The sequence below is a fragment of the Culex quinquefasciatus genome, chromosome 2 (assembly GCF_015732765.1).
Source record: "Culex quinquefasciatus strain JHB chromosome 2, VPISU_Cqui_1.0_pri_paternal, whole genome shotgun sequence".
NCBI classification, from domain to species: domain Eukaryota; kingdom Metazoa; phylum Arthropoda; class Insecta; order Diptera; family Culicidae; genus Culex; species Culex quinquefasciatus.
Genome location: NC_051862.1, coordinates 40,915,581 through 40,934,395, shown reverse-complemented (window position 1 = coordinate 40,934,395; position 18,815 = coordinate 40,915,581). Strand labels below are relative to the sequence as shown.

The following is an 18,815-nucleotide window of genomic DNA, read 5'->3' as shown; positions in this document are numbered from 1 at the left end:
TTCTGGCATGGATTTGACATAGATTATCATTGAATATTTATAACTGCATGTAAAACATGTAGTAAAAAGAGGGCTGAAAAAAAGTTGCTCCTATGGTTTCGGGAATAACTTAGGGTAAATGCCTCTATTTTTGACTTTTCAAAAAAGCAACATTATCTAGAGATCTGTCCGCAGCTTTTGCTGTTTAGATATCGAAAATCCGTCCACAGGGAGCCGAGATATAGCTGTTCAAAGTTGGAGTTCCACCTTTTTTCGCTTGCTTGGTAGTCCGCGGGATATTTTTATGGATGGGAGTTTAGGTGTTAATTGTTTAAAATTGTATAGATTTTTTTTTGCCAATTGCAATCAAATACCTTGATGTACTTTTTTTTATAAAAAAAACATTCAAATTACAATGATCGTTGCAATTTTATGAAGTTTTTGATACATTTCTTAATATTTTTAAATTATTTGCAGCGACCTATTTTCAGTATGAATAATTTGATGTTTTAAGCTTTTTTTAAAAAAATATATTCATAGAAAAATTAATAAAAAAGTTGTTCTGGAAAAATACATTGTTTTGCTTACTTATTTATTTAAAAAAAGAAAATAGAAAAAAAAATCAATTTGAAGTAAACACAGGTAAAACTGAAAGAAATAAAATTTAGTCTCTTTTTGTAAATTTTAAGACAACACTCCAAGTTATTTCATAAATTTCATAATTTTAAGAAATAGATAGTTTTGTTTTCCTGCACAATTTTTCATTTAAAAAATATCAATATAAAAATTATAAGATTTAATTCAAACATGAAGAATGTTCTTAGTATATGTTAAAATTTGATCTCAAGCTTATTTTTTGAGTTCAGGCAATAATTTTATTTATTTAATACTTCATGATCAGCCTTAAGGGCCATTCATAGAACTATTTTGAAAAGTCGTCGCGGGCCGGATGAAATGGCTTCACGGGCCGGATCCGGCCCGCGGGCCGGACGTTGGGCAGGCCTGCTCTAAAGTACTGCATACAAAATAGTTTACAACAAAATTTTACTATTTTTTACAATCGATTTTTTGCAGGATTGGGTCCGCAAGTTTGACAATTTTGGAATAAGAAGACAACAACTTCTTTGGCTGTTGTGCACCCTTAAAAAAGAAAAGCATTGCAGAGACTTGCATAAATTTCCCAAAGCAAATTTTAAATATGTCAAGAAAAGGTGTGTGACTCCTAAGGATTTTTAAGAGTTTTTTTTTAGTTTTTTACAGCAAAGCTGACTTCTTGTACTTATTCTGATTAAACCTTTATAACAAGCCAAAAAAGTGCTGAAAATTGAGATGGAGCATTTATGTGAACATGGGCAGTTTAGGACCTAATCAGGTAATTGATTTTACCGTGACCAAAGACAACTTATTATTGCAACTTTGTCTCTTCAAGAGAAAATCAATTCCTTATTCAAACATACTCAATTCATAAACCTATGCTCTGAAAACGGTCATTCAATGCCGTCGCTACTCGACAACAATCTTACTCGCCACTTTACCATATAAGTTGGCTACCCAAACTCACACTACAACACCATCATCTCCCCCTTCCTAATACCTCCACCTCCATTTCCCACCACCCTAATTTTCTCCGCGTTCCAAGTTCCAACGCTTCAACTTCTGTTGCGCGCTTCACCAATCTTGCTCCGCGGCTACTCTACAGCCTTTTGCTTCTGCTTCCACACACTGCAAGACCACGTAAACTCAGTGGGTTGCGACCAATTCCAAAAACCAGCTCTCGCTCCCTCCCAGTCTCTCCCGCACGAAGAAACGAGACAGCTCGTTCAACTCTCTGCGACTACTTCTTCCAACCACACCTGCCGAAAGCTCACCCGCCGCGGACTACTTGGATGTTGTGGTTGTATTGGTGTTCACGCGCGCTCTCTCTCTCTCTCTCTCTTCGCTCGAAGCTCAACGGGTGCTTGATTTTGCTCAACACGCTTTCGTGTGCTTCTCGTTTCCTGCCTTTCAGTCTCGTTACAGCCGATGTCTGAGCCGCTACACAGCGCTTCGCGTTCCCCCGTTTTGTTCTCGTCGCGCACGGACTACTGCGATCTCGCGACGCGACTTGGGTGTTGTTGTTCTTGCCGTATTGTTCTCCAAGAACGGGATTGAACGCGCGCGCGAACTCGTCGTCCAAGATGACGGTACAGCACGAGTTCGGTAGTACGGGGTGAAGACGTTTCCGGAAGCTGTTGTTGTGTCGAAGCGGTGCGACGCTGATCATGGTGTAGAGAACCTGTTATCGTGAAGATCCTGACCTCGGGTGGATTCTACCGGTTGCGTTGATCAGCTCCGCCAAGTGATCGTTTAAGGAAGAACCGAATATCTGAATAGCTGTGAATAATTAGTGCGTTGTGTGTGTGATCAAGAGAGTGTCCACGCCGTAATTAAGGCAAAAAGTGTCGCGCGAGAAATTCCTGCCCTGCCGGTTAATTAACGATCTCGGCGAGTTCTCGCCAGCAAACAAGTGGAAGAAGTGGATCTGACCGTATAAGAACTACCGCTGCCGAGAGGTGTCACTTCTATTTGTCCCGGAGCAAGTTTTAATTAATTAATTACGAAAGAACCTCGCCCAGGTTCCCGCGCGATCAATTAAACTCACATTAAGATCACTCCATCAAAGTTTACCGAACAGCCCAAAGCGATCCGGAGCTGTGTGTGTGAAGGGCACGCAGGTCGTACGGAAGGAACCCCGGAGTCCATATGATGCTGATTGGGTCCGCGATCGGGAGTGAGTTCGCACAGCTGCCGACGAGTGGAGCCACCGCTCCGTGGAGTATGGAACCGCCGAGGGCACCGGGTCAGTCCGGACTCGGTGGAGGAGGAGGAGGTGGTGGTGGATCGCTGCCGCCACCGCCGACGGGGCTGCAGCTATCGCCGACTGGTGAGTTGCGCTAGGCTTAGAATGGACGGACGTTGTTTGTGTTGTTGAAAAGGTGCCGACGGGAGGCACAAGATTCCTGTGGATTGGGTAATTTGAGCGGGATTTTGAGAGGCAAAAACAGTGATTCTAGCGAGATTTTGATTATCTACAGTAGCCAAAAAGAGGTATACGCTCTGTGGGGGGTTATACATTTTAGAGATCAAATTTCATTCATATGTTGAGTCTCCAGTGATGATTCCAGTACAATTTTGCGAAGAATCTTAGGAGCAGGGATGCAAGGTACACAGATTTTTGAAGTTGTGTCCGGACATTATGTGATGCACAGACAAACACAGACTTTTTAAATCTGACACAGATATACACAGATTTTTCAAAAACGGAGCGAAAATTCGATTTTTGAAAGCCAGGATGGTTTTGACAACACTCCTCCCCCCTAATCGAATCACGAACAAAAAAAAACTCGTATTTTTTTTATTTTCTTACTTTTAACATCAAATTCGAGTTCTGCGACCCAATTTTAGTCAAATTTGAATGGTAATGATCTATGAAATTAAAAAATGCATTTTTTCAATATTTCATCACCGCCATTTTGGTCGCCATCTTGGATTTACAAATTCTAAATTAATTCAGAGTAGTTAGGAGTCATACTTAAGCTCAACAAAAAATAAGACATTTTGCCAAGGCCTTCGGAAAATCGAGTCTGGACTGTATGTTGATAGATATTGGAATAATGTAAATATCTGATTCCAAATAGATGAAAACATTTCTTTTGATTTTACACTACACTGGTTGACCCCGATGGTTTGACACCAACTGTTGTCTATCGACTGAGGTCACTTTTTAGTATGACACCCTCTTTACACAGAGCTTACACTCACTACCAAACGTTTGGTTCGATAGTAAGTGTATTTGGTAGGTTGAATATCACCTATTTTCTTAGTAATATTACAAAAAAATGTTTAAAATTGTAAACCTGATGAATATTCACCAAAAACTGATGAATGACCAATTCCTGATTGAATATTACACTTTTTTTTCGACACAAAATCTGTCATATTTTCCTGATGGTAGCTGGGGAGCTCAGCTATTGTTTACTTTTTCAAATTTTGAGAAAAAGTTACCTGAAGCTTGAGAAATAGCAAAATAGTTCAAATTGTCAAAATGCTTATCAGCCCTTTTCCCGTGAAGCTTCAGATTGAACGGTTGTTCAAAAGTATAATACAGAACAGAAAAATCTGAGTCTTAAAAATATGTTATTTGAAGTTTGTGTCCCTCGGTACTGGTTAAAGAAGAAAAAAAAGAAATTTTAAATTTTAAACTAAGCTTTTATGTTTTTAACAATAATAACAATAAATTAATAAAAATACTGTTTTTCGTGTTTGTGTCCTTTTTCGTGTAAAAAAAAAAGCTATAGGTGCACTATTTAATTAAAAATACACAATAATCATTATTTTTGTTAACAAGCTAAACAAATGTTTTGACAAAACAACACAAAAATAGCTAAAATAATTAAAATTATTTTCAGTTTTGGGATTTTTATGCTTTTCCTATGCAAATATCGCTTAATTTTTTTTTTCTCCTCTTGCAATTGTTCGGATATTCATTTCTATCAAAAAGAGCATAAGTGTTAAAAAATAAGCAGTTGTGAACTAATTATTTACTTTAAAAGGAATTGAATTTTATTGAATCATGAATTCAAAAAAATACCGTTATTAAAATAAATGCTACTGATACATTTTATTAATTTTAAATTTTAAAATGGAGTTAACTGTATTTAAATATTATATAAAAATTGATTGAAATTGTATATGTCGATATAAAAATATTAGTATTTTTTTAAATACATGATCATAATTTTAAAATAAACTTTTTTAACTAATCGAAATTTAAATTCGGTCGCATTTGGAATTTCTTGATATCTTGATGAAACTTTCCGGAGTGACATCGAAAATTTGTGGACGAAATAAGCAAAACATTCATCCCGCAAAGTTCTTCTTCGCAAGATATTAGCTTTCATAAATGGCAATTTATTTGCAGGAGATAATTGAATACTACAATTTGATATGAATTTGATTACCTCTAGTTTTGTTTTTAAATCTGGTAAAACATTGCAGGATTTCAAAACAAACCCTTCACTGCCCAAGGTTTATTTTGATGATTTTTATTTTTCCCTAGTTTGTGCCTTTTTTGCTAAATTTTCTAATGTTTTACGGAAAAAATACGTAGCTTGTTTATTTGTTTTACTTCATTATTTTTAAGCTGCGTATGTATATTAAAAAAAACTTGTTAAATTTATGTTTTTTATTGTTAAATTTAGAACTATTCTTCAAACTTTTATCTTAATCTTTTACTGAGTTTATAATTTTAAATCATTTTTTTATTTTTAACTGGTTTCATATCGTGTGATTTAAAAAAAAACTGAACGAGTGTTGCAACAGAGTGCGACAAAACATAATCTAGAATAAAATCAAAATTAGTGAAAAAACGGCCAAAGTCGACCTCAGAAAATACATTTTTGCAAAACATTGGCAGAGTCACGTGAGAAATTACTTTGCAAGTAAAATCAACAAATGTAAGTTTGTTTTTCAGATCAAGACATCTACTCTCCAAAGCATTTTGAGATCTCTTGCTTATCTTTTCAAAAGGTCTTATCTACATAGCAAATCCACGGAGCAATGGTTGTTCTGAAAAATAATCTAGATTTTAAATAGGCTAAACAACAGATTTATGCGAATTTTAAGATCAATTTCCATCTTGGGGCGGAGTTGGGTCTCAGAGGGTTTAAATTTAGTTTTAATGTTTTATTTTTTTTTACATTGCATCTTAAAATTGATTTTAGATTGCTGATTTTATTGCACACCACGATTAAACGCTTGTTTTTATAAGCATATTGATTTTTAGTACATAAACAAAAAGTTTAAAAGGTATTTTAACATATTTTTTGAAAATTTTGGTTTTCGAAATTTTTTGACCGAAAGTACTTGTTTGACAGCTCGTTTTATGTGGCCAGAGTTGATTAATCGAAACGAAGTTGGTTTGTTACATTCAATATTTTGTATTAAAGTAATATAATCATTAATTTGTTCTCTGCCATGCTTTTTTCGCTGTAGGCTTATGTTAATGTAGTGCTTTAGAACCCATTCATCTTTTCTTTTCTTTTTTTGAGTTTACAGAAGTCCTCATATTTCTGAAATGATGAGGGATTCAAAGAAAATTTCTTTTCAATAATTGTTTATATTGGATGAAAATTATGTGGTCTTTTTCTGATATTTTTCAAAGTTTTTTCCTTTGATTGTCAAAGCTAGTCTGAAACATTAGATTCGTCGCAGTGATGAGACGTTTTTCCACGAATTAAGCAAAGCCCAGTCATACCCATTGAAAAGTCGTCAAATCAGTTGTCCAACAATTACATCCAGTGACAATCCAGTCTAAACAATCGCTAGTGAAAATCATGCTCAACCACGCTCGAAACCAGCTAATTACAAATCATACCCCGTTCGCTGCACTCGTTGATAACCGGTTAAGCTCACTTCAAAGCCCACCACAATCACTGAACAACCACGCGTCTCCACCTTTGATTTCAGCAACCTCATTTTCACTGGAACCGGTCGTCACGTCGCGACGTCGTCGTCGTCACATTTATGATCAATTTGTCGTTCGCACATTACGGGGGCCCCCGGAACCATCTCACCTGTCTCTTTCCTGATGGTTGAAGGGAAGAAGTTGCTGGTGAACCTTTTCAAACTCCCCCTTGCAGGCAATCAGATCGCGCGCGATCACGATCTGCAGCCATGTCCAACAATATTATGATTGCATACATAAGCAATATTTGTCATGTTAACCCCTCTTCCTCGGGGTTCTTCCTGCGCGAGGTGATGAAACTGGAGACACTTCTGGTCCTGAACGTTGCTTTTTTTTTGCGCGACAGTCCCTTTCGACGCAACCTGACTGATGTGCTGTCGTTGATTTTAACAGATTTTTTGCCGTCTCCCTGTCATCCTTTTGATTCCTTTACCTGGATTTTTTTTGTGGCAGTCGTGAGGAATCCTGAAAATGTTCTACATCATCAACGCGGAGGATCTCTATCGTCTGTGGGGCACAGAGTGGCAGGGTTGCCAAACTTTGCTGGTGGGGTTTGCGCAGTGACGGTCGTCACCACTTGTATAAGCGTAATATAAATGCTATGTCGAAGACAGCGAAGCGATTGGACGTAACCATGCAAAATTATAGGCATTTGAAGATTTGGTATGGCATTTTGTCAAGGAGGATTTTAATTTTAATTAAAATCTATTTTTTTTTTCTATTCAAAATAGCAAAATACCTTTCGACCTTCTGTCTCTTCGATAACAAATTGGTGGCAAATTAGTTCTATTTTATGACAAAACAACAATAAAATTGAAGCCTTTTTGGAACTAGATAAGCTTAAAATTAGTTTTCTTATTGACCAATCAAGGGTTAGAGGAACTTTTCAAAAATGTTGACCACCACTGTAGTTCTCCAGTGGTCAGTCGCGCTACAATTCCGTCAGCTCTCGTCCTCGTCCTCCTGCTCCAAGAATGATTGATTTTATTTGTGAGCAAGTTTGACTTGATTTTGATAAATATCTTTCGCGCGGCACAACTCGCGTGATATGCTCGCACGGTTTTGCAACATTTTCGAAAAAGAGAAGGGTTGCACAGCTAATTTGCTCTTTTTTTGACGGGGTTTTCGATGCATCCCACCTGAGCAGGGATTTTCGGAAAGGATTTTCAAGGAAGAAGCGCGATGATTTATGACGGTCAAGGGCGTAGCGGTTCGCGCTTTCGACAGTCGAGGAACTCGCGGGATCAGTGAAAAGCGTTGAATAATTTGTCATTGGGGACGTCCCTCATGCCGGGAGAATCTGAAAACTTGACAGGAGTTGTGCTTAACGTGATTCTTGGAGGGTTTGGAAGAATTTGCTTGAAATGCAGAAACATTTTGAACAAATTAACCTAACAATTGAAAAGATACAGCTGTTGATTGGATAATTTTCAACTTAACAATTCAACAACCGTACAGTGGAACATGTCCAAGGAGATATTCCCCCGTCCAGCTGGTCAACTTCAGGTGCCAAACTGACTAATTTCAACCTGGCAACTTCCGAAAACAACACTCTCATCGAAAACTTATTAACACAAAATAGCTGCAATCAAGCTGGCAGGCACAAGGAAAAAAAACGACCTCTTCAGTAAACAGTTTCACAAATATGTCAGCCTCGAAGAGTCCACTTGATAACCGGTCCCCCATCGAATAGCCAGCACTTGCGACTTGGGACGTTGTTCGCGCCACCAAACGGAACCATCGTCGATGAGGTCGGCGCGGTCATGAAATTTCTTCCAATTAATCAGTATTAATTTATTCGTACATGCTTAAACAATAAAACGCGCCACAATGTGCAGCGAGCAAGCTTTGGCCTCGCACAAGGGATGTCATCAGTGTTTAATTTTTATTAGTTGTGCGAGAGGGCCTTGGGGTTTGACTGGGCGGAGGGCATTCCGCAGGGCAGTACGTGAGGTCCAAGTCGATGTTCTTTCTCCCAGAGGGACAGGACTGTTGAGGGGCCAACCTGGACGGAGATGATAAAAATGTTCGAAATTGCGGTCCTCGCTGGATGATTTGGGAAGGGGTGAAGTTGATTTAGTCTTGAAAAATTTCCAATATTACTTCTGAGAAAGCTGCACAAGGAAAAATAAATTTGATGAAAAAGTAAACTTTACATAATAAAACTTAATCTTGTACATATTCAATGATATCTGGTTAAACGGGCCAAACGTAATTCAAATGTTAACCATTTTTGAATCCTTAAAAATAAGGTACTTAAGGTGAAACGGGTTGCCAGTTCTTGGACAACTTCTGTTCAACATAAAACAATTTCTGAACTCGAAAGATTGCTTGCTATCTTGATATTCATTTTCTGCAACCGACAGAACTTGTATAAATTACGGCTTTTTCTTTAAAAGTGCTTCCAAAAACTTGAGTCGTACTATCAATATGGCGCTGCCTTTCCGGTTTACTTCAAATATTTATTTTGAACAAAAATGATTGTTTACGTCTCATTTTGTAATTAATAGGATTTCAATTTATTTTTCAAAAATTATTCATAAACCGGTAAGACTTGTCACAAAATTTATATTTTAAACATGTACTGGGGTAGGCCACACAATTTCCATGTAAGTTTTTTGAAAATGTTTTTTAAGTGCTATAAAAAATTAAAATTTGCAACGAAACTAGCAAATTGTTATTTCAAAACCCGAGGTGACATTGATAGACGCAGTACATTGTAAAAATTTAAACCTAAGAGCAATTCCAGCTCAAATCAGGAATTTTTCTGGTACTTTTGTACCCGACCCTCTCCGTTTTCAATGAAAGCTTGTAGACATGTTATCCTAGGCCTATATAAGCCATTTTTGTGTATATGGAGTCAATAGAACTCGAAAATAACATTTGAGAAGGGCGTATGGTATTTGAATATTTTTGTATTTTGTAATATAAAAATTACTGTATCTCGAAACCGTTGCGTCGTATCAAAAAGTGGTCCAAGACAAACTTGTAGGAAATTGGACGGGCTATACACTGAAACAAAAATACACGCCAAATCTATGATATTTTTTGATTTTTAAGTCTCAATCCTAAATTTAATGGTGATGTCACGATTTTTTTTCGTTCGAAATTTTTGAGGAAATAGCCTAAAATATAACCAAAAAACTGAAGAAAAATGCAGGATGGTATGTCTCTCCTAAAAAAATACAAAAATCATTTACTAAAACTGTTTTTTTGAAAAGTGGTCTAAACGTCAAAATTTTTGTAAACCGGTAGTGGTCCTATGTTCAATCCTTGGGAAGATACAGCGGTTTTAAAACTGAAAATGTTGAAAAAACGGTTTTTTGTGGTTTTTGGCAATTTCCATATGACAGACTTGGTTTTTCAGTCTCGTAAATATTTTTACTGGAAAGCTCGTCCAATTTTCCATAAGTTTGCCTTTGACAGCTCTTTCCTTTATATCGTTTTTATATTTATGTAATCAAATTTACTATCCTGGTTTCTACCACACTGAAAAAAATATTCTATTTTCAGTTATAAGCAATGTAATTAAGTTTATATCTGTAAGCCCTTACGTCAAATTGAAATGCTGTCAATGGCAAACTTATGGAAAATTGGACGAGCTTTCCGGTAAAAATATTTACGAGACTGAAAAACCAAATCTGTGAATCATATGAACATATTTTTTTAATTTAGTTTGTGCTTAATTTAAACAAAATTCGTATTTCCCATTTTGCATGAAAATTGTTCTGCTTATCAATGTCACCTCGGCTATTAATTTCACTGCAGTTAACGGTGCTTGTCGTATTTTGTTGTGAATTATATGCCTATACAAATGCTTTAAAATAATACATTTAGACTTTTCTGATTTTTTTTTTGTGATGTCTAGTCAAATAATATTGAACAAGATTTTACAAGATTTATCAAAAGATACTCTTTTTAGATGCCAAAATTCTTCAACCAGATTGAATTATCAAGTGTTTGCAGGTTTTTTTTTAACTTTAATTAAATTAAAAAACCGCGTCTTTGGTATTCCACTGCCTGTTGAGTGTTCCTTGACTGCATTTATTATTATTGCTTTGCTTGAAAAATCGTATAGATCTGTTTTTAAGCAGGAAATTTGTAAGCTTTTTTTTTGCTTCTTTCAGTTTTTTCATTTGTATATGTTTTCGGAAAAATGTTATTTTTTATTGAATACATTATTTTTCCATCTTCTTAGTTGGACGATTCCAATTATTTAAAATAAACTTCTCAACCCATTTTCCTCGTAAGATTGGAAGCAGCAAATCAAAATTAACTTCAAATTTCAAACGAATAGTATTAGGATATGCTTCATGCATTATTACAATTTTGCTTCTCCAACAAATTGCAAATGAATATCAATGATTTTATTGATCTGTTTTTTCTTCTCAGGCTTTTATTTTTTTCTGATTTTCTTTTATTTTGACAAAAATACAGAAATCAACGCTACGAAGTGTATTGAAAATTGTGGAAAAAGATTTTTTAAGGTAAATTTATATTTAAGGCAATCATTGTTTTTCTGTTTCTTGATTTATTAACAATTTTGGTTTACTTTTTTTTACCTTGCCATATTGTTTTAAATAATTGTGAAATGAACGATTTTTTTATTTGCGTTAGAAAATCAAATGAATTTAGGATTGATTAATCACAAAAAATGACATTATTTAAAATTGTTTGTTTTTTTTTATATTTGGTGAAAAGTACTTTTTTATAAACAAATAAGGCTGGTACAAATATTTTTAAAAGTTTTTGTCACCCCCCCCTTCAAAATTGGCCCGAAAAATCAGGGGGCAAAAAAAATATTTTTACAATAAACTTCAAAATTTCAATGAAAATTCAAGTGCAACCAACTGAAATCAAATTAAAATACATTCTCCTGCGTTGAAAATCATTTTTAGCATGTTTGGGTTTATTAAAAAATCTTAAGATTTTTTGAAAATTTTCGATGCAAAATCTTTTTTTTTTTGATACAAGTTTTGTTTTTGTCAGATCTCAGATTTTTTGAAAACTAATGATTGCAAAACAACTGAACTAGTGTAAAATGCATTTTAAAACACTTTTTCCATTTAAATGTGAAGACTATGGCTTGTTATTTAAATTTTTATATTTTTATTTTTGCCCCCTTGACCTCAGCCAGGGCCGAGGGACAAAAACTTTTAAATATTTGCATCGGCCTAATAACAAAAACAAAATTACTGAAAAAAAACAAAAAAAACTTGGAAACAAAACAAATAGTTGTTGTTAGCAGCGATGAAATAATCATCATCAAAAGACTTTGGACGTTCATCAAGAGAAAAAATCTGAAGGGAGCATGGCTCTCCTCTCTCGTGCACGAAAGATCGGTACTACACTTGCAAGTGTAACGTCACACGTCGAAAAATGATCTGTCACATTTTGTAGATGGGCAATGTGTGTAAACAAAGTGAAAGAAATAATTTTAAGTGATGCTGACCAGGAAATTCACAAAAAATCATCAGCAGATTGTTTTTTTTTTTGAGAAGTTCGGGAGCGATTTTCTTTTACGTGATTTGCCACATCTCTCTTTCGCGAGTGAAGAAAGTTCGCAAGCGAAATTGATTTTTTTTTCGATTATTCTATCCCTGGTTGTTAGTAAATGCAGTTATGCATTTAATTTCGGTATTTTTCACAATTTTTGACTGAATTTTTTTTATTAAAGTGTTTTAAAAATAAACGACCCTTAGCTATCTAAAATTGCTCAATGACCATGCTTTTTTACAATCAAATTTATTATTATGTTGGTACGATTTTTACGTCATTTTTCTTAACAAAATACTGGCATTGAAAATTTGCACGAGTTTCTGTACTTCATATTCCATTCAAAAAAAGAATAGTTTTTTTTCTGTTTCGCCTCAAAACATTGATAAATATGTATCTGATTTCTGTATGTGAATTATGAAATTTTATTATTTGCGTAAAAGTGATGTGACACAATCCGAAATTTGTTTGTTTTGATCTAGGAATTCTTAAAAAATATGCATTTTACCAAAGGCCGTTCCAAATATTTTTCTATGTTTTGTTCGCCTCTCTCCCATTTTGAAAATTGGTTCGAAAAATCAGGTGGCAAAAGAAATGTTTCAAAAAACTTTTTTTTAAATAAATTTTAAATAAATATTTTTTTCAGTAAATAGAAATCTTATCAACTGAAAAACAAGATTAAATTGATTTTTCTGCATTAATCTATCTATCTATCTTATATATATATATAAAATTTCGACGGTTTTGTTCGAACGCGAATCAGTTCAATACGGAGCGTCGGATCGAGGTGCTCTTTGTTACGTTGGGTTCGTATAAGCCCAAGGAAGGTTCTCACGCCAAAAAATGACAACTTTGGCCACTCTGGGACTGATTCCGGAGCATCTGCAGATTGTACGGGAAAAGTTTCGTAAAATCAAATTTCGATCACAGGAGGCTGAATAAGCAACAAGCTTAAAACGTCAAATACGAAAAAAAAGACAGGATGAAGTTTGTCGGGGTTAGGCTTGTAATCATATATAGCTTGTTTGAGTCTATTTAAATATATTTTAAATTTTCGTGAAATTCCAATAGAACCGCAATTACTTTTTCTCGTCAATACTAAAATATTTTGAAAATTTATGATTGTGAAACTGGACAGGTGTCTAATGCATTTCAAAGTATTTTTTTTCTGTCAAAGTCATAAACATAAACATAATAAATATTTGCAACGGCTTAAGTAAAATTTACGCGATTCCTGAGATTTATTTTTTATTAAGTTTATATAAATAGCAATAAGGCAAAGATTTTGATAATTCTTTTCAAACATAAAACTTGGGTAATTCTCCGCCAACTCACACAGCAGTTGCCCCGACCCCTCTTCGATTTGCGTGAAACTTTGTCCTAAAGGGTAACTTTTGTCCCTGATCACGAATCCGAGGTCCGTTTTTTGATATCTCGTGACGGAGGGGTGGTACGACCCCTTCCATTTTTGAACATGCGAAAAAAGAGGTGTTTTTCAATAATTTGCAGCCTGAAACGGTGATGAGATAGAAATTTGGTGTCAAACGGCCTTTGTGTAAAATTAGACGCCCGATTTGATGGCGTACTCAGAATTCCGAATAAACGTATTTTTCATCGAAAAAAACACTAAAAAAGTTTTAAAAATTCTCCCATTTTCCGTTACTCGACTGTAACAATGTTCTACAAAATTGTAGAGCAGACAATTACAAAAAATTTGATATATAGACATAAGGAGTTTGCTTATAAACATCACGAGTTATCGCGATTTTACGAAAAAAAGTTTTGAAAAAGTTTGTCGTCATCGATCATGGCCATTCATGGTCACCCGCGACAGACACGGACGACGAAACAAAGAGAAACGCAAAAAGTAACTTTTTCAAATTATAATTAGTTTTTTAAATAAAATAAAACTTCTGATTAAATATAAACGTATAATTTTTATGGAAATTCCGTAACTTTTTGAAACCTTATCCGCTTCCCGTTTATAATTTTTTTTAACCTTCACTGAAATAAAAAAAGTACCTAATTCCTTTATTCTAGGAATTTTGCCTCTTTTCCTTATTTAGTAATCGGCTTTTTTTGGATTACTTAATAAGGAAAGGAGCCAAAATTCCTAGAATTTAGGAATTTGGTATCTTTATTTTTTTCAGTGTTCTTCTAAACATCCCTACCCAAACTTCAACCCTGCCTGTCCCCGTCCCGAGGGCGCACCTCGCGCATTTTGGCCTTCGCAGATTTTGCGTCAAGTGTAAATGAGTCGGGTGCGCTTCGACTCATTCGCTACCTGCCTGAGAGAGGTGCGTACCATAATTGAATTTCACGTCATTCCTCCGAGTCCGAGGAGACGTTGGGAATGGTTTCCAACTCGCTCATTTTCCCCTGGGGAAGTTTGGGCTGGAATTCCGGGAGCGGGAGTCGGGAAGCCGGAAGATTTTTGCGCGAAATATTTTAATTTTAAATTAATTTTATATTTACTTTTGGGAACCCGCATGGTGGTGGCGCGAATCAGATGAATTTGACGGCCCACCAAAATCGTGGAGTAGACTTGTCATCGGAGTCCGACATTCCCGGTGCTTGACGACGGATGATGACGAGTTTCTCCGCAACAATTTCGATTATGGCGCAACTGGCAACTGGGTGATGAAAGCTGGAAGTTGTCGTCGTGGATGCGAGAGTGGCAGAAGTAATAAATATCAATGGGAAATTTGTACCACCAGCAGCAATTAATATTTATTCAGGTGGTGCCATCAACGGCTTATGTGGCTCATTTCGCAGGCAGCTCAGGGAATGCCGGAGTGATCGAGCAGTTGAACTCATCGATTCGAGCCCCGGGTGAAGATTTTGACAGCTGTTGTCGAAGGGAAAACCGGGTTGATAAACGGGTGAATTTGGTGGTTATTTGCTCAAGCAGCTTCAACTTTTATTGATTTTTCAAGTCGTGAAGATCTGTTTGGGATTTTGAAAAGCCAACAACACTGAAACTACTGTTCAAACAAGTTGTTTATTTCAAGCCAGATGAGTTCGCTTTGAATTACAGGTCAAACAGGTCGATCGAAGATTTTCGAAATGGTATCAAACTCAAAAGGTCCCAAAATTCCTCAAAATCAACCAGAAATTCTCAGCAACCCAAATTTTCTCATCCAATCTCGTATCAACCCATCTCCCCGCCATAATTTACCCAATTTCCTCAAATGGCACCTCATTAGTGCCGCGCCGCGCCGCGGCCAAATCGATAAGAATCTTCCCCCCAAACACAGCAAACCTGGTGACAACGTCGGCCCGATACGCCGATATAGTGCTGATAAGCGGCAGTTAGGCAGCTCATCAGCAGCTCATTTGTGCCCAGCACGACGCGTGCGCTCACCAGCGGGGCTTAATTTGAATGTTGAGAGACCTGCGCGCCACATGCTGCGTCATAATTGGCCATATTTTGGAGCCCGCTCGTCCGTCCTCCTCGTCACTGTACGCCGTGTGTGTTTGATTATCTGATCTTCGGGCACGATCTCCGCAGCGGGATGACACGTTGGTTTTTTGCTTCTTTTCGGGGTGGAAGTGTTGATTGGACTGTGAGATTTTGTGGGCTTTGTTGGACACGTTAAGTGACGCGGTTTTGACAAATTGCCTGCGTTTGCGGACATCGGATATGGCTTGGGGTTGGGCTTTGAACTCGATCAATATCGGGAGCGATTAAGTTAGGATTGTTGGGTGATCATTTGAAAGGTTTGTGGAGATCGTGGCTATGATTTGAGATTGTGGGGACATCGAACCGATCATTAGTTCTGCTTGCGGATGGCTTTGTAGAGCAGTTCGATACAAACTGACCCGGAAACCAAACTACTAATCAATTTAATGTCCTGCTGGTTCCAGATCATAGCTCAGGACACCTTTCAACTATTGACACAACAACGACGACTTTTCGATCGACCATTACCGATATTGAGCGAGTTCAGCAAACGTCCCTCCAACATCCAGCCACTTATACTCTCTCCCGGTCGCCCCAACTCGCTCGTAACTCGATTTGCACATGCGCTTCGGCATAAATTTGCATCTCCCGGAGACGAACAGTATTAATAAAAGCGACAATCTGAACGCGCGCCCGTTCGAGTTGGGCCCAACTTGCCCATAAACCAGTCATTTGATACCTTTCAACACCTTCGGGCTACGCTTTACGCCAAGCAGCAGCAGCTAGCTGGGGCAGTATTGTCAACTGCCTTGCTGCAGCAAGGCAGTGGAGTGTCTCCCCCTGCCTAGGTTCGCTTCTAACCACAGCCGCTGCGTTCACTTCTTTATACTTTAAACGAGTTCAAGCTTTAAATTTAAAAGTTATGCATATACGACATTAGTGTAATCCTATTTGGCACATGAGCACACGGCACGGTGAGGTGAGGAAAAGTCCGCAGAGCAGAGGTGGGGACGGGGTTTCTTCTCCGAAAAGAACCCTGCAAGTGCGAACTTGGGTTGCTTTCTTGTCCACCGTCGTCGTTCCCCCCGGTGAATCATTTCGAGTGAGCCGTAAAATATAGTGCTATTTGTGGACACCAGGTGGACAGGGGGGACAACTCTTTCTGGGTAAACACGGTGCGAACTTGAGCCGGCACGGTGGGATTTGGTTGGGGTGTGCTGTGGGCACAATTTTGAACTCGGTCAATATGGAAGACCATTGAAGCGCGGAGCTCGGTAGGGTACTTGGGAGCTTTCTAGAGGTCCAAACAAGATTTTGGATGTATGGGGACATCCTACCAGGTCGTACCTTCTACTCACAAGTAGTTTGAAGATCGAAATAGCAAATTTGCTCCTAAAAAGCACTCGAATTTAAATCTATGACTCAGATATTGGTCTTGCTACAACTTCATGAGGACTTTCAAGTAATTTGTATCAACTCCCAAATGTGACCACCAACTCCAACTGTTCAACCCACTGTGCAGCAACCCACCCGGTGCAGGTTCGTTTCGCACGGAAGGTGTGAAAATCATACAATCGATAGCGATTGAAGCGTGGTAATAAAGAACACTACCTAAGGCAAGTCCGCCCAGCTGGGAAGAAGCTGGCTTGAAAAATAATGCTCATAATAAGGTTTATCGTAAGTAATCGCTCCGCGGAGCGCGAGTTAGTCAGCGCTGCCGCGCTAATCGCGCCATATTAATTAGCACTTGGCAGCAGCACTACCAACCAACGCGAGGACTGACGTAAACCCTGTGGCAGGTTTCCCCGGTCAGCGACTGTGGACGACAGTTGTAAGGATGTTTCTCGGAAATTTGAAATTAGTCTAGATTTACCGGGCGTTGGACGATGGACGGCTTAGCGTAGCGTAGAGTACTTGAAAAGGGGGGGTTGGAACTCTACCCCGTTCAATTAGATCGTGTCCCCGAAAAGGGTGTGAAGGTCACTGAACGGGTTAGACTTAGTTTGCGGTAACGAAGCCCCAGCTGTGAGGTGTACGCAACAATTTCCACGGAATTTTTGGGCAGGTTAGTGTCAACAGGACGACAGGAGAAATCGATAGCGGAGTTGCCCAATGTTGCGTACAACGTAACGGTGACAGTTGGGACGGTTTGACGGTGGAGACAGATGTGTTGACTCTTCAATTTGAAATTCAATCGCCAATTGAAAGGCCTACAAACATCAATTCTACTATAACTTGCATGCAATTTTTCTAATTTTAACAAAAGTTGCATGCAATTTGACCTGTTTGACAGTTTGACAGAAGGGGACAGATTGACAGAAAGGGCGTTTGAGGATCAAAGTTGGCAATAAACTCACCAACTTTTAACTCAAACGCCGATTTGGCGATATCATCGAATGACCTACCATGATATTGAAGTCCGTGTTAGGGAAAAGCTTCAATTGCGACTTGGTCAATTTCCACCAACACCAACCACTTTAAAGCACCAACTCCACTCCCGATTCGATCAGCTTCAATCGGGATTACGGGGGCGACCTTTTGCCGCCGCCGGACAATCCCGGGACGACGACGCCCCCCGTGTGACCAAATCCGGTTCGCATTATGACACGCCGCCCTAAACCCCCGGCTCACCGACACTTGGTAGGGTTTCACCGGCCCGAAAAAGCCAGGCAATCATCGCGCGATTCAAGTGAGCACGCGAGGTCAGGTGTCAGCTTTCGGCCGACGGAGTCATCGACGGGGCTTTATTGGATTATTGGCGGAAGGTTTCGCGCTCTCCGAGTTGTCGCCGCCGGTTCAATGGCGATGGGTAGGCTTTGGGGTGGTAATTGAATTTCGAGTTGAAGGGAGGGGGCCTTTGAAATCCGGGGATTTGGGCGATTCAGAGGCTCCGGAAATCGGTTGATTCGGGTAGAGTTGGCATTTTTAGGTTAGGGCCATTTCATCGAAAACAGTTTCTTTTACTGATTTGTAGCTCTGTTCATCCAAATCTTGCTCTTGGCACATTTCGGATCTTAAGAAACTTTTTTCTAGACTTTCGGTGAAACGGCTTGTTGACAAATTGGCTTTTCGGTGAAATGACCATTAACGTGTACAACTTCTAGCATAGTTTTAAAGAACATTGAGTAAAATGCTCATTTAGCGATACGACTTATTTGGTGAAATGAACCACAGTCTTTATCTCAGCATTGCAGCTTCTTTCTGGACTTTCGTTGGAATGGATCTCTGTAAAAAAAAAACTTTTCGGTGAAATGGCCTCCAGCAAAGGTTCAAAAGACACTTGGTACAACCAGAGAGAAGAGTACAACGATCAACAAAACGTCATTTCAGTATCCTGATCAAAATCACTCTTTTCTAGATTTTCGATGTAACGGCTCTGTAACAAATTGGTTGTTCGGTGAAATGGCCTACACGTGTCTATCCTTCAGCATA

The 18,815-nt window shown here is 38.1% G+C and overlaps 1 protein-coding gene across 5 annotated transcripts in view; it reads left to right on the top strand.

The window, feature by feature from the left end:
• The first annotated feature begins 1,966 nt into the window (after positions 1–1,966).
• Positions 1,967–18,815, top strand: part of LOC6034685 (paired box protein Pax-6) — a 72,560-nt gene continuing 55,711 nt past the window's right edge. For all 5 annotated transcript variants that reach the window (XM_038255463.1, XM_038255462.1, XM_038255461.1 and 2 more), the window contains exon 1: positions 1,967–2,902. In XM_038255463.1, the coding sequence (XP_038111391.1) occupies positions 2,722–2,902 (181 nt within the window). In that variant the 5' untranslated portion in view covers positions 1,967–2,721. The remainder of the gene's footprint in view (positions 2,903–18,815) is intronic.